Here is a 17,365-nt window from a genome sequence, read left to right on the forward strand (position 1 = left end):
TCACCCACCTTGGTCGTCTGAATGCCACACCACTTAGAGTGTGTGTGTGTGTGTGTGTGTGTGTGTGTGTGTGTGTGTGTGTGTGTGTGTGTGTGTGTGTGTGTGTGTGTGTGTGTGTGTGTGTGTGTGTGTGTGTGTGTGTGTGTGTGTGTGTGTGTGTGTGTGTGTGTGTGTGTGTGTGTGTGTGTGTGTGTGTGTGTGTGTGTGTGTGTAAAAGTGCGTCACAGCTATCTCTGCCAGAGATTGCTGTGCTACCCTCGCCCACGTTCTCTCCCTCCCTCTTTGCTGTCTCCATGCCTCCCCCTCCCCACTATCTGTGTGTTTCTCTCTCTTTCTCTCCCTCCCTCCTTCCACCACTTGAGAGCAACATAACAGTATCAGAACAGGAGACTTATCAAGGGAGTTTGTGAAAAACTGAAGGGAGGGAGGTTTTTACAACACTAGGATCAAGATCTTTTAAGGACAGGGGAGAGTGAAAGGAACAGTGAGAGCAGGGTGACTGAGTGAAAGAGATATAAATACCTGTACTCCTCCACTAAATATCTCTTAATGTGTCAATTCTTTCTATGTCGATTTGTCTTGATATTACAAATGATCATTCACAGATCTAATTATCATAAACTTAAATGTACCTGTGATCAGTGGTGATAGATAACCTGCATAAAAACAAAGCAAATAATTGCCACCTTATGTGTGAAAAAGGACCTTAATTGTCAAGTCTTACATCTTACATATTCATCCATTAGGATTAAAACTTTGCTCTATTAAAATGTGGTGTGTGTGTGTGTTTTAACACAGCAGCTGTTGAGGGTTACAAACGTCACTATTACATAGACGCTATTGCATAAGTTCCCTATCACACTGAGCATAGGATCAAAATAATCCTTTTGCCTACTTAAACATACACCACAGGCATGTACACACACACACACACACACACACACACACACACACACACACACACACACACACACACACACACACACTCCTTGTGTGCAGACTGAGATACACATGCTTGCACATACACACTTCAGAACCAGTTCATAGAAAGATACAGTAGAAACTGATAGCAGTGTCTTTGTTTTGTCTTGATGAGGTGGGGCTCTTGACCTTAGCTGTGACTTAAGTGTGCAGTACTTCTAGGAAGTCTCGATAACTTTATGCAGGCTACAGACCCTTTTCTGCCATTCTTAGAACACTCTGCTATCAATCCAGCATATACAGTACAGACGCAACCTATACATTAAGAGACTCCTGTCTGATAACAACCATTCAACAGATTTATATTAATGAACATCTTGCCACCATTTGCTTTTTAAGTAACTATATCAGTCTAACTAAAGTTGAGTTTAATCAAGTTGTATTCATAGCTTAGTTCAGTTTCAGTTTTACCCCTCAAGCTTTCAACTCCTCATTCTTTTCAGTCCTGTCCCTCTTCCATATTTCTATGACACCTTGCTGTCTTGTATTTTGTTCATCTCTCTGTGGGATTACTTTCACTGTGGTTTTGTTTCAGAGGACAAGAGAGGTTCTCTTACACAGATAGGAAACTTTTCATTGGTGGAATGCTGGCCTACGCTCACGTATTCAAATGATTTAGAGCCTTGAATCAGTTTGGACACATACACGTACATGCTCTTACACACTTAGCCGGAGCTGGCCAGATTAACAGTGGTTTTCTCCTCAGTATTTTGCTTTCATGACATAGGCCTGATTAACTAAAATATATCCACAGACATGAAAGGGAGTCAGCATTATTTCGAGCATAACATTTTTAACTACAGACATTTATTTTGACAGACATTGACACTTGAAAAGAATATAGAATTAAAGCTGCCTCCAAAATCTCATGTTTTGTTCTCAGTAGCACACATTTTACTTCAACTAGTTTGGTAGTTGGTTGAAATGAATGAATTCTGCAGTATCTGTAGCTATTGCAGGAATGTGCTGGTTTTGGAAAATGTAGATGTTAACCGTAACATTTTGAAAACTTAAATATTCAAGTCTCACGTGTCTCCCTTTGCGAATATTGTGTCCTGGTCCCGGTTGTCTGTGTTCAATTCGAATGTCAATAAAGTATTACAAATAATGGAAGAAAGAGTGTTGATAGGGGTACTGAGATAACTTTAGTCTTTTCTTAAAAGGTACAATTCTCTGTCTATTCATATAGACATATTTGTGACATGTTGAGAGACAGGCCAAAAGATCCTGATAATTTGGAATTAGAAGGCCACTAAAGATTAAGAAAGGGTAAACTAAGCAACACCAGCCTAAGGTTCAAAGATATAATACCATAAATTAATTACTCAACATAATAGAATAGTTATACAATGTATTCTTACTTATATTTCTCTTAGTGCCACCCAGAGAGCCATGGGTTATTTAGGTGTCAGATATGTTGCTTAATAGGCCAGTTTCTGAAGAATAACCCTGAACATTGCACAACAGTTTCTGTGTTTTATTATGCAAATTTAGTGTGTCACCTCAAAGAGTGACCAGTTGTGCTGTGATTCAGTGCTGGGTGGAATCTGATGGCCTCTGCAGTAGCAGGAAATGTAACAGCAGTCTGAATGAAACCACATTTAACTTCTCAACAAAGGATTTTCACAATAAGATACCCGAAACCCTATCAGGATGCTCATCGTAACACTTCAGCCCGAATATTTAAATCCTTTGCCGTAATGATATGCAGAAGAGGATGGAAAATTAGCATGACAAAATATGAGATTTATCAGGAGCTGAAGCTAACAATTCCAACCAAGCTAGGTTTTGTTCATTTTCTTCCAAACTAAATCAGAAAAATTGACTTCTGTTGAATTTGGTTTGTTTATTGTTCGCACTTCCCATTTGCAAACAAACCAGCTCATACTGTAAATCGAAGTCACGTGCACTTTCTCACAAGCAGCTTATATATATGGCTGTCCACCTGTCCAGTCAGAGAGAGAGAACATTTGAGCTAAGTCAACATCTAGTTTGTTGAACTAGAGGTTGACAATTAAGGGCTTTGATGTGGATATGTAAATTATACATATATTAATACAGCATTGTTGAACCGGACAAAGTTAATGGAACTAAAGGAGTAACTTTCAACCACTTCACACATTTTGCTGTAAGTGTGAGGTGCTCTTCTAGATGAGCTGAACACAGATGATTTAAAAACAAGCTTCCAAATATTCTGAGATTAAAGATGAAAGGCAATCAATCAAGTACTTTCAAAGATCCTTCAGTGAGATTTTTTCTTTCAAGAGATTTTGTTCTTCATATTTAAAACATGCAGAGGACAGTGAAACAATATAAATATTGTATCTCTACACTCTACTGTTGCTCGACTAAGTGATAACTTTGTGTTTGTGGTTGTATAAGTGGAGAGTTTGAATGAGAAGCGCAGAGCTGTGGAACAGGAGGGAATGCTGTATAATAAACAGTGCAGCTGGGAGGGCTGTTGTGGAGATTTGATTTACTGTTGGAGGTTGTCCTGCAGCTGTCAACATGTAGAAATGTTCATCCCATGCATCCCTCCTTTTCATCCTCTGTTCACATGTGTACGTGAATGTGTGTGGCCTATTTTTGCGTGTGCGTGTGCGTGTGCGTGTGTGTGTGGCAGTGATGGAAACTGTCCTAGGTCTTCTTCCTCATTTAGAGGAAATATGAGTCAAATGGACGGCATTAGTCCTAATAGGCTGAGGCCTGCTGCAAGACACAGACACATAGAAAACATGCAAACACAAATACTCTGCAGGAAAGAGAAAGACATACTGTGTGTTTAACAAAACTTCCAAATTAAGGGCCAGCTTGCTTTTTTTTTTAATTAGTGTGTTAATGGATGAGATAAGCTTGTTTTAGTCAAGTTACTGGACGTGCATGAGACAATAGCTCCTTTGAAAATAGGGGCATGTACTCCTCTAACCAACTTAAACATTCATTAACACATTGTGTGTGTTACTGTGTTTATAAAATTGCAAAAATTTGCCACTTTTCATAAAATAGAGGGTTTAGGTTTGGGAGAGTATGACTTCTAAACCTATACCCTCTTAGCTAGCCTCTATACCACTTAGTTAGCTTCCTAATGTGGTTAGTTTACACAGGAAAAAAAGTTTACCCGTTGTCTGCTTTTCTAGTATAAAACAATATTTCTGTGTGTAGTTAGTTAGTATACAGATACTGTAGTAGATTCCTGCAACACTGTCATTCTGGTATCCCAGTCTGTGATTTCACAACGTGTTACGGCGTCGTGGAAGCACAAGGTGTAAAGAAACAGCTGTGGCTCACATTCACACATACTCAGACATGCATTCAAACACAGTACAGGGGGAAGGACTTTTATAAAGTAAAGCACAGTTTGTTAACTGTCACTCACATTTAAATCCAAAATAATCAGCCAATCATCTTCCTCAAACACATTTCCTTCTTTCTTCCTCAGTTATGATGCGAGCAAAGTACTAGCTAGAACTTGATATGTATACATGATCAATGTTTTGAGGGCTCCATCTAATTGAATACTGAGTGTGAATGGATGTGATCACATCCCCATGATGAAAATGCAGTGGACTGCATGGTTTTCATTTTTCAACACTGGCGTTGTTGCTTGGTTTTAACAGGCAGCAACTTCTGGTTTTTAAAAAATAAAGCCAATGCAGAAGTGCAACAATGTGCGTTGGGTCCATTTTTAATATATTTTTGAATATTTTACGACTGACAGTTATGCACAATTAAAGCACGGCGGATCTGACTGAAAGGTAGCGCACAGTAGCTGTTTGTCAGGAGGTTTAAAGCCTTTCTAAATGTCTAAAAAGGTAGACAGAGATTTGTTTTGGAGTTTAATGTGTATTCTGTCTTTCTCCCTCTATTTTCTTTCCGTCAGAGAGGGACTACACCAGCCTATGTGAGAAGCAGCCAATTGGTCGGCTGTTATTCCGTCAGTACTGTGACACCAGGCCAGAGCTGAAACGCTGTATCGAGTTTATGGACGCTGTGGTAAGACTGCAAATGAACCTTCTGCTTTAATTCTCCATTTTCCTTTTTGCCTTTTATATATATATTCTCTTCTTACATGTTCTCCTTCAAGTGGTTTCCCCTTTTCTCAATCTCTCTTCTGATTCTTCTCTCTGTGATTTCTCCAATGACACTGGCTTGAATCAGAGCCCTGCAAAGCAAGAAAACGAAAAGAAAGTCAGCACTCGGTCCTTTTCCTGCTCTTGGCAGTAGCAAAGGGTTGTGGGTGGGGTGGGTGTAGGGGGTGATTAGCGATTTAGACAGGCTGCACAGAGGAGACCCCTCCTCTTCCTCTATGAACTCTTCCATGAGGTCAAGCCCACGTCAGAGGCACGTCCCCAGGGTGAGCAGGCAAACACAGGCCCCAGCTTGTGTCTAGGCCCAAGGAGGTATGCGTGAAAGAAAGACAGGAGGGAAACATGCATATTAAGAACCTACTTTATTTTTTTCAGTTAAGAAAGCAACCACGTAGGTGAGACTAGTTTGAATTACATATATTCACACAGATAGTCACACAGATACAATATGAGAAATACAAACATTTTAGTGTTTACACCTATTCTGCCTCATTCATCTCCTTGTATTGTATATTTCCACTCAGGCTCCATACTAGAGGAACATTATTGCCTTGATTAAGATGGGGTTGTGTCACTAGTAATATCTCTCTATTTTGTCTGTGGTCCTGCACTAATTGAATTTCTTCCTCTCTCTTGTTCCTCATTAACCCCTCTACCCTTTTCTCTCTCTCCTCCCTGTGTCTGTTGTCTTCCTCATCCTTCTGCTGCCTGTCTCTCTCTGACCTTATTTGGAGAGATATTAAAGATGGCTGAATGAGTACGCTTTGTGTGCTGCTGTGGTTGTTCACACTTGTATTCTTCCCTGACAGGCCATGTACCAGCTAGCTCCTGATGAGAAGAGGAGGGACTGTGGACTGAATGTATTAGACACATACTTTAATAATGGGGTATGACACAAACACAAGCTTCATTAATAAAAGTGCTGTAAGATATAGACTTCAGATACTAATCTGATATTGTTTTAAATCTTCAGGTTTTATGTCTCACTGAGCTGTGTGATATTATTAAGTACACTTAAACTGAACGTTTTTATTACTGATTTTTCTTAAACTTTGTTTTAATCATGTTATTATTACATCTACATTTATCAATGAGTAAACACACAGTTTTTGTTAATAAGGTTTAATGTAGAATATGAAGTGGACTGTACTAAATGTGGGACTTAATTATAACCCCTAACCTCTGGTAAATTGAGGATTACTATCCTCTCTGTCTTGTGTAATAATATATATATATATATATGTGTACTCCTCTATTTTGGTTATTTTTCGTTGATTAATTTGTGTTTATAAAGCCACTAAATTAATATACTTTATCGTTTCAAAGTAATACACACTTAAAATACAGTTAAAAGTTGACGTTTATAATTTAATAATAATAAAGTATTTATATGTAATATGTCCATATTGACGCTCTAAGTTTCCATTGTTGTCTTCACACCACAACCAAAACATGAGCTTTAACAAGTTATTTTTGGTCTTCAAACAGATTGAGTAAAGCAGCCAAAACTGTAGAAGAGAAGGAACAGTTTCTTTTTAAAATCTCTGAAGTGTTTTTTTTTTTATGTTAATCTGACTGGTCTTCCTTTAGGCAATTAATAAGAGGTTAACAAAAATGTAGTTATTTATGATTAAATGACAAATCACCATTTTCTTATAACATAACCTGACAAATATACAAATATACACCAGAACAATATCCTTAGTCTGTATCAACTTTAGCCACAACATTTGACTTCAATAAAAAGACAAGTTTGATTGAACTTTTTCTCCAATTTTTAAACTTGATTCAGTATAAATCAACACATTATTGGTGTGCGCATATTAAAGAGTGTTTGTGATTTAAAAACATAAATAAATGTAAATATTGAACATGTTACAGTGTCCTTAGACTTTTATTATTCCAGTATAAATGTTCATCAAAGTTTTCATTGCAAACGGCCACAGATCAAGTATGAGCCCCTCCCACCAATTTCTCTCCAACCAAAGGAGAGCAATAGAATCAGAAACAGAAGTCTTTATGCCAATTACATATAAGTGTATCTGTGTTAGGTCAGTGTCAGCATATTTCTATTTAGATGTTTTTAAACAGAGACCAGCATTCACAACTAGAGCCAACAGCACTAAGGCTATTCATTTTTTTTGTTTACTTGAGCTGCTAGCCCCACACGCCGTATATCTTTGACCAGAGTCATGAATGGCTACTGAACATCTACATTTGAACAAAATGTGCAAAATACAGAGCGGCTTAATAAAGTACACAATATTGAAAGTAATGCTTTTCTAAAAAAGTAACAACTCTGACAACCAAAAATGTTCTTAAGAAAGGTAATTCAAGTACACACAAAGGATAACATTTGCTGTTTGTACTTACTACTGGACCTTTAAAGAGTTTACAGTTACACTTTCAGCTCCCTCTGATGTTTGTTTATAAGATGACCAAACAGGTCAGGTGTGATGACCTGTCATGCCAAGCTAACTTGTCTGCCCACCTGCCTCACCCTCTTTCTTTTGCTCTGTAATCCCAAAGTCGGCGGCCCATCTGCCAGACCTACCCCAGGATGTGGTGGCAGGGTGTCGGGAGAAGTTGGAGCAGAGTCCATGCAAGGAGCTCTTCAATGACTGCACCAAGTAAGTCTATCTTACTCTCTCCACTTCTGCCATACTTGTGCTCTTTAAATGTAAGTGGCTATGATCTGAGCCGCAGCTCTATAACTAAGTCAGTCTTCAAGTCAGTCTTTTAAACAAATACATGTTAGTGTGTAGATTTTGTGTTTTGGGGCTTTTTTGTATGAATCTTTGAATGCCTTCAAAGTGCAACGGAACCATAAGAACCCCCATTCCTTCAGATAGTGTCTGTGTTTTCATAATGTTTGGACTAGTTGACCCTGTAACTAGTGATGATGAGACAGCTGGCACTTGGAACACGATATTAGACACACACACACACACTTGCAAATACATGCATACAAGGGTGAAAGTGAATGAAAGCAGTGGGCAAAGAGAGCATCCGGATGGCTGGCATGAAAACAACAGCCACCTCAGTTTTCAAAATACACACACTAAACTCTTACACACTCACACACACACACTCTCTCTCTCACATACACTGATACTCAAGCATGCAAACACACGAACACACACACTCTTGCAGGTGTTCCTTCTTCCTGCTCTGAGAGCCAGGAGAAGCAAACAGACTGGGGATTATTACTCTGAATGTACTTCTTATTTCCCAGACACACACACACACACACACACACACACACACACACACACACACACACACACATTCCACACGTCCTGGCGTTACTTTTGTATTAACCCAGTGATTTATGTCGCATAGTATATGTTGTAAAACATACACATCGGATTATTCCTTGGATACAGTTGTACAATATAAAATGTTCTAATGCAGCACCCCTGCCTTTAAAAACATAACAATGTTTTGTTTTTCATTTAACTTGTTTTTATTACTGAGGTTAGAGTTTGCAGTGGTGTTCAATCGAGACTGTATTTTATTGAGAGGCCTTATTTAGATTCTGCACCTCTCATGCATGTTCATGAACAGGAGAAATTATTGGAACAAACTTTCAAATTATGGAAGTCTAGTTAGAGATCATACACACTTAGAGTTAAAAATTAAACTTGATAAACAACCCTATTTCCAAAGTTGAGATGCTCTATAAGATGAAAATAATAAACAGCACGTGGCACTTCCTGAATAGAAATTAACTATTTGGCTCCAAAACCTGTGTACTTGAAATGGTTCAGCATTAATTGAGCCTTCACAAATGCGAGTTGATTGATGCCATGTGCACAAAAGCATCCCCATATCTTCACTGATGCTGCCGTTTGGACTGTGCACTGATTACAAGCCGAATGGTTCCTCTCGTCTTCCAAACAGAAAGACAAATTTTGCCTTGTCAGACCTCTGGACAGTTTTCCACTTTCTCAGTCCGTTTAAAATGAGCCCAGACCCAGGAGTGTCTGATTTATATATTTTTTTTTATCTCGGCATGGCAAATTTTCAGCTAGCATTTATAAAAGCAGTGATGAACTGTGCTCAAGATAGTGTTTTTTTGGACGTGTTCCTGAGCCCCACAACAGAATTGTGTCGGTTTTCAATCCTGTGCCATCTGAGGGACCCTACATACAGAGATCCCTTCAGATTTTTTGAATATCAAATGATTTTTTGCAGACAATGAAATCCCCAGATTCTTTGCAATTTTATATTAAAAATGTTATTTATAAATTGTTGCACTTTTGCCAGCAGTGGTAAACCCCTCCCCATCTCTACTTAAGAAGAGTGCAGCGTCTCGGGTATGCTCTTTAGGTATACCCATACGCACTTACTGGGTAATTATAAATAGGTCATACAGTGGTGGGTAGGCCAATTCTATTGGGATGTTTAAAGAAAAAAGTCAGCCTTATACCAGAAGACATTTGTCAATGGTAAAGATTCTACTGAATACAATTCAAACATGTGTGTGTCACAGACAATCTTGTTTTACCTCTGAGAAGTGAAAAGGCAGAGAAATGGCATGATGAAGAAAGATACCATAGCATTTAAGTTCAACCCTTAAAGCACAGCGTCCACTTAATTTAAACGCCTCGACTGGACTGAAAACAAATTCAGCACGGAAGTGAGAGGCCTGCAGAGAACACAGCATGAAGGGCTTAGTTAGAAAACTCACACAGAGCCACAAAAGAAGAGTGAAAATGAGGAACAGGGGAAAGTGAGGAGAAATGGAAAGAAAGTGAATAGGAGAGTTGGACAAAACAGCAGAGTGCACAGGCACATGTTTTTGTTACTAACGGCTTGTAGCAGCAGCAGTACAGATGTTTGGAATGTGATTCCTGTTTGAGATTGTCATCACTCCTTCCACTATCATTATTATTTACTTTATATTCCGTTGTGGAATTTGTATATTTTTCAATTAAATAAATCCTATGTACAATTCTGACCCGGGGCTTTTCCAGTTTTTTTCTCACTAGGGAAAGCTTGTAGGAAAGGAAACATAGTGCGGTAAGTCAAACGTGACTTTTGGCAGAGCCACACACCCACAAGAAGAAATGTATTAGCTCACTCATGGATTTTTTTCTGCTGCAGTGGAACATGGAGTTATGTCATAGTGAGAGTAAAGCCTGGCCTTCAGTACTACATGTGGAACATGGTCTTTTGTGTATCTCTGGTTTTGACAAAGGTCAATGTTCTGATTTTACTCCCCTTTTCCTTTCCCATGCCTCTTGGGCTCCCTCCGTGTAACAAAAGCCATATTGTACGTGTGTTTATTTGTACTCACAGTGGTGTCTGTCTGAGGCTGGTCTCCAAGCCAGGCACTGCTAGGCTCCTTCCTTTGTGGAGCCCCTTTCTTAAAGTTAGCAGTTGTGTCTTCTGAACATAAATGAACCTAATTGGCTTAAACAGTGAAAATGGATGAGAGGCTCAGCTGAGTAGTTATTGGCTGGATAACAGATTTGAGATGGATGTTGGTATGGGGTAAAGAATGTATGCTGTCCCCTATACCTCAGTTGTAATATGGTATTGTATACATTGTTTGAACATGGCATAACAGCACCTTGCAGTGAATTTGAATGCGTTTAAATAACATTTAATGTACATGCATTCAAAACCAATGTGAGCTCAGGGACAGCAGAAGGCACTGAAAAGACCAGGTAGGACCTATGCTGCTTTTGCAAAGAAAAGATAAGACATTTATCTCCATTACAAAGCAGAAAACTCAAGTACCACTACATTAGACCCATGTATCATGCAACAGAGGGTACTAACCGTGTGGAAACTCTTTTCTCTCAAGCATTTTGCCCGGGTCAGCCACCCCAGGGCTATTGTTTATCACCAAGCGGCAACCTACGGTGAAAAATTCCAGTTAAGTCCAGTTAAGCCTGTTTTTACTGCAGAAATTAACATGTTTACAGTCTGGTTCAAAAACTAAATTGCTCATGTCTCTTTGGGCACACACTGTAAAGTGATTTTTTGATAACTCATCCATTTTGATTTATATAAAGGATAGGCATTATTCAAAATAAGGCGCGTAGCTGACCTGATTGGTGGTCGCATTGTAATCGTTTGTCAGGAGGCTTAAGAATCGCCTCAACTCCAGCTCTTAGCCTGTCAATAGGTTGACTGAAAGTTAGGGTGAGACAGCATTTCCAGCATGGTTACCGCCATCGACAGGCTTCACAAGCCCCCTGCAGTAACGGATGGGTGACTTCACTCAGGCTTCGTCCATTAATATATATTATGTTGTATGGTGACTTCTGGCAGCTTTCCTTATCGTCCTTAGTAACAATTTGACTCTCATTATTGTCCAGGTAAATCACCTTATCAAACAAGAGCGTTCATCTAGAATTAAGGCGGTAAAGGAAGGATATTTACTGTAACTATTGCTGTCACTGTATGGTTATTGGCTGGCAGAAGAAATATTGATCACATTGGTGTAAAAGTTATGTCTGCTTGGGTACAGAAGTAGAACAGTTCCTTCCCCTCTCTAGTCTTTCCATGTTTCTTAAGCTGGATTCAAATTCTCATTGATACCTCATTTACTTGACAATTCTGTTTTAGTTACATTACTATTCTTACATATTTATTTTTTAAATAGAATTTGTCTTTTGTGAATATTAGATAACCATCTGAAATAAGGTTGCACCAGTAGATTTGTAAAGGCAGTAACACAAATTTCACCCTCTAAAATCCTTGGAGATTGTGTTTCTTAACAACTCAAACTTAGACTTGTAAAACCGGTTAAACTATCCTGACGTACCTATTATATGTATTTAAGAGGTACAAAGTAGTACTTTGCTCATTATCTGCTGCTACATAAAGCAGAGAAATGTCCTCAGACAGATTTGTGTCTGTTGCTGTATTGATCAACTCTGCATTGATAACCTTAACTGAAGACTTGTTTTTTTCTAGTCCTATTGACATACAGGATACAGCATTCCAGAAAACCTTTATTTCTATGTTAGTGACCTTAATCCTTGATTGCCCTTTCATTCAAAATGAGATTACACATTTTTGTGTTATGTTTTCTCCTGGTGACTTTAACTTTTCTTAAACTTTGAAGTTAAAGTTTTCTTTTGTCTAGTTATACTGTAGTCGTGGTATGCTCCTTCTCTATGTTTGGTGTGAAAAATGAAAATGAAATAACAGAAAATACATCCATTTTCAACAGTCAATCAACAATCAAATGTATATTTGCCTTAAAATGAATGAAGCAGAAGTGTTATAGTCTAACCTTTAGATCCAGAATGAATACCTCATATGTGGTAACATCTGGGGGTGGCAGTTGTTAGAGTCAGTCATCTCTCAGCTGGAAGGTTGAGGGTTAAATACCCAGCTCCTGCAGCCACATGTCCGATGTGTCCTGGGCAAGACACTTAACCCCAAGTTACTCCTGCTGACTCGTCAGTGTATGAATGGATCAGTTAATACTGATGGATGCTTTATGTAGCAGACTTTGCCATCAGTGAATGGGGAGATGTGACCTGCGTGTAAAAGCGCTTTCAGTAGTCGGAAGACTAGAAAAGCTCAGTCCCCTTACCAAGTCCATCTGTGTTAACCACTTGTCTTATTATGAACCTGATTTAGTTAAGTTTATGTGTGTATTGTGTAACTGCATCAAAGAGTACATGGTGTTGAAGTAAAAAAACATCTGCTGTACAAGCTTTGAAAAAGGAGACTAATTAGAGAGCATTGCAGGGTTCATGTCAAAGACTCAAGTCCTCACAACTCTCAGTTAAGTGACATATGTTGATGTATGATCCGGAGACAATGGGGCTGGGAATGTTACAGCTCCTGTCCTCACAGACCTTTTTTTTTTGTGACATCATGGCTGTCAGTCACCACAGTCGTTTTCTTTGCAGTAAATGAAGTTGTTCTTTTGGAGGATTATTTCATAATATATGACATAATCAAATGGATTTGGAAAGACTCATACTCACATACACGTGTATGGTAAGGTGAGATTAAAGTTTTCCGCTCAACCTTTTGCTCAGAAAAAAAAAAAAAGGTTTTCCCAATATCCCCTGTTTCCTAGTAGGGTTGGGTGGAATGTTTCTGTTCAAAGGCATTTTACATTTTTCACGGTGGAGTATCTGCACTCGTATTTTCCGTCTTTCCACTGAGAACAGCTTTGCACCGTAACACAGCTGGCAATGCCTAAGGAGACATGTAAGCACACAGATATACCCAGGCATGCACACATAGAGTATCTGATTCAGCGCTTACTCAGATAAAGAGGTTGTTTTGTTTGTAGTTATTGTAAAGGTTAAATGATTATTTTTGGAGAATGCAGGACACATGTTTGTTTGTATGTCTGTCTGTCTGTCTGGAGGATTTGTAGAGAAAACATCCATGTGCATTTATTTCTGGTTACATTGTTACATCTTTATCCCTTGTTATTAAATGATCAACAACCTCTTACTCACTCCCTCCTTTCCTCCCTCCCTCTTTATAGAATAGTTCGTGATTATCTGAGTGGAGCTCCATTTTCCTCCTACCATGAGTCCATGTACTTCTCTCGCTTTCTGCAGTGGAAATGGTTGGAGAGGTAGGTAGTCACTGCACATTACACACTTGGTAAAGAGAAATGCAAACCAATCCTTTTCCTGCGATTAAAATATCCCATATGATCCTATACACATTCACTGATTTGTCATTCATTCCACTTCTTTATCTGCTATAAACATCATAAGAAGGCCTTTAGACTATACTGTCTTAAAGCTTTAAAACACTAAAGTATTTCATTGATTAATACAGTAAAGAAATGAATAATGATAGAAACAACGTAATAAATGCTAACACCAAAAAGCAACAACAAATGCCCAAACAAACCAAGGTGTTGCTGCCAATCAGTGTTTCTGTGTGTGGTGAATAATTGATGATGCTTTGCATAATGGCTGTGTAACTGAAGCAGGGTGAAAACACAGTCATCAGAGTAGATTCCTGATATTTTAGCACATGAATATGTTTGCAACATTACATGGTCTAAAAATATTGGCATAATCTACAAGTTGTTTAATGATTCCTTCTGTGTCTCTTTCTCATGTCTCTCTTCTCTCTTCTTTCAATCCCTGCAGGCAACCAGTAACCAAAAATACCTTCAGACATTATAGAGTACTAGGAAAAGGTGGATTTGGTGAGGTGAGTGTCACTGCAATGAATAACACAAGTTGACATGACTGATGGTTTGATGTGGAATTGTGGTTATTAAATTTTTATGACAGATACTTTCCATCATGTTGTTCCCTTTTACTGTGTGTTTATACACGAGTTATTCAGGTTAATGATTAATGTTCTTACAAGAAGCCCTTAACAGTTAGTTAATGCACAGCTGTTAATGCCTCAATACCAGAGCTGATGGTTGTAGAAATCTTAAATGGCGCATTATATTCCAGTAGTTATGTTTTGAAAGTCTTGTTAATAAAGTGCTGTGTGTGTGATAGTGTTTCTTTGCTGCATGTTTTCCAGGTTTGTGCCTGCCAAGTACGTGCCACCGGTAAGATGTACGCCTGTAAAAAGCTGGAAAAGAAACGAGTGAAGAAAAGAAAAGGTGAAGCAATGGCACTAAACGAAAAACGCATTTTAGAAAAAGTTAACAGTAGTTTTGTAGTAAGTACTACCTTTTTCTTATTCAACCTTTCAAAAGAAATGTACTTGTTTTTTTCTGTCTGTGTGAGTGAGCGTGTGTGCTGTATGTGTGAGTACTGTTTGTTAAATCCCTCAAGTCCTGCAAATGAAATTGGATGGCACGTTTGCAAAGGCTGTCGATCAGCTGTTACAGACAGTTGCTATGAAACGAGTTGTGTTTGTTAAATGACTTCCATGCCATGGGGACAAGCTTGCGAGTAGCATTGAAAAGAAACATGTTAAGATAATAAACTAAAAGGGGGAAAAAATAGACCCACACCATACTCTACTTACCAGCTACCACTGGCATCTCAGCTTGCCACCTGCAGTCAGTTCCACATTCAAATTCATGTAGGGAATTACCCTTCTATTTTGCCTTTGCAAACTTGTCAAATTTGATTTCATTTTATCACGACGGCCGTAAATCATCTGTGAATGTGTTCACTAATGTGTTCTCTTTTGATATGTTCCTGAAGGTGTTTATTCAAATTTACAGATTGTTCACTGTATATCTGTGTACTTTGACAGATGAAGGTCATAGATCATACATCAGCTACATATGTGCCTCTACATCTGCTTTGGTCCCTCAATTTTGACAGATTTGAACTGTCTCTATGCTTTAGCCTTATGACATTGATGGATGGCTTACTTTTACATTGTCCCCACATACAATCAGCAAGTATCTAGACCAAGCATTTGATAAGGAATAATACTTTAGAATAGAGCATTAATCCTTTATGCTGCGAGGCTAAACACTAGTCAAAGTTATTACGATTCTATGGACTTTAAAATCTAACACACCCATAATCCACTGAGAAGTGCATGTCGGAATATAATATTTAAGGAACTATAGAATATCAGAGAAGTGTTTTTTGAGAAGCCCCAATGTTTAAAGCAATATTTCATTATATCAAAGTAAAATAATAGAAATACAGAAAACAGAATTGCTCTTTCTGGTTGTCCTACAAAACTAACTGTTACAAAGTCCATTTGTGACATTAGATGTTTTTGGACCGCAGGAACTTTTTCATAGTTCTAGGAACTGTTGGAGCCCTACCCCGTATTATTGATTCCGCACCACAGGAACTATGAACTATTTTAGTTCCTAGAACCTCGCTTAGAGGAACCTTTTTAGCTCCTGCTTCAGACTAGGTACCATGGTGGTGCGAATGCAGACAGACAAAAAGTCCCCGTGTTGTGTAGTGCTCAGGGAACTCCCTAGTGGATAGTTCCTCTTCAAAAAGTCCCCAGAACTTTTTGTTCCAAAAACACCTATTGCTACTCAATATATTAATTATGCTTTGGGAAGAACGGCACCAAATGTAGGCTGATTGTCCTGTAGGGGCCTTAACTAAAACAAACCCAGAGTCCTCACCTTAACTTTTAGGTAATGTTGTAATGCCAGAATTGAACACTTTACAGAGAGTCACAGAGCTTTTCATTTGTAACACGCTATGCTAAAGAAGTAAAAACTTGGTTTACAAACAGAAAATACTAAACATCTTCACTGCTCTCACATTATAAATGTCATATTATGTGCATGTTTCAGGTGTGTCTTTCTTGATTTAATTTGCTATAATCATTTATGCTGTATAAAAATGGAATTGTGAATTGTATTCCTGCTTGACTGTGCATGTCCAAATCAGGAGTCCAACACAGCTGGGAAAGTAGTGTTGTTGTGAGCCACTATTTTTATTTCATCTAAGTGCTCACACAAGAAGCAGTTGAGGTGTTAAAGCATGAAACAAAAATGGATATGCGTTTTGTTTCTCTCTCTCGCAAAAAAAAAAGCAGCATGTGTATGGGTATCCGTGGGTGTGCAAACACACAAGTACACATACACATACACACACACTAACTCAGAGTTGGCTTGTTACAAAACCTCAGACCTGCAGCTTTTGTCGCCTGGGATCAGCGTGTGTGTGCGCGTGCGCGCGTGTGTGTGTGTGTGCGTGTGTGTGCGCGTGTGCACGTGTGTCCGTGTGTGTGCGTGTGCGTGCGTGTGCGTGCGTGCGTGTGCGTGCGTGTGTGTGTGTGTGTGTGTTTTCTGTGCTGCAGGCAGAACTGATGACTCTTCATGTGCCTCTCTACCTACGAGAGCGGCTCTGTTGCCTAGCAACTCTGACCAAACAGCAGTAGTAAGGAGAAGAGTCAAGTGCTCTCTCATACCCCTCATTTTCCTCTCTCTCACTTTTCTTCTTTACCTTTTTTATCAGTGCATCATACTATTGTTTAAGACATGCCTACAGTATGTTTTAAACAATAATCCATCAAAATATTCAGTGTGTGAATGTGTTTATAGACACAGGACAGGGTCACCTTGTTCTGAAACCCCTACATGCAGGACTGATAGAAGAAAAAATAGCTTTATTTGGGCATGTTTCGAGGTATTTAGGATTATGTAAACATTAGCAACACGACCTGATTTAATTTGAGTTAAAGGCTATCTTTAACATACATCAGACCAAAAAGCAAATATCTAAAAGTAAGTCACAGAAAACTAAAACAATGTCAACATTGTAAATAAGAACAAGGAATCAGTCATTCATTTCTTAAGGACTATCAATCAATGAATCTTTATTTGTATAGCGCCAATTCATAACAAATGTTATCTCAAGACTCTTTACAAAAAGAGTAGAAGACCTTTC

General features: G+C 38.6%; 1 protein-coding gene across 2 annotated transcripts in view; it reads left to right on the forward strand.

Moving 5' to 3' along the window:
• grk4 (G protein-coupled receptor kinase 4) overlaps positions 1-17,365 on the forward strand; it is a 42,270-nt gene that overhangs the window by 17,375 nt on the left and 7,530 nt on the right. For both annotated transcript variants that reach the window (XM_061051907.1, XM_061051899.1), the window contains exons 3-8: positions 4,862-4,974; positions 5,879-5,956; positions 7,599-7,699; positions 13,546-13,638; positions 14,168-14,231; positions 14,559-14,699. In XM_061051907.1, the coding sequence (XP_060907890.1) occupies positions 4,862-4,974; positions 5,879-5,956; positions 7,599-7,699; positions 13,546-13,638; positions 14,168-14,231; positions 14,559-14,699 (590 nt within the window). The remainder of the gene's footprint in view (positions 1-4,861; positions 4,975-5,878; positions 5,957-7,598; positions 7,700-13,545; positions 13,639-14,167; positions 14,232-14,558; positions 14,700-17,365) is intronic.

The sequence above is a fragment of the Labrus mixtus genome, chromosome 2 (genome assembly GCF_963584025.1).
Source record: "Labrus mixtus chromosome 2, fLabMix1.1, whole genome shotgun sequence".
NCBI lineage: Eukaryota > Metazoa > Chordata > Actinopteri > Labriformes > Labridae > Labrus > Labrus mixtus.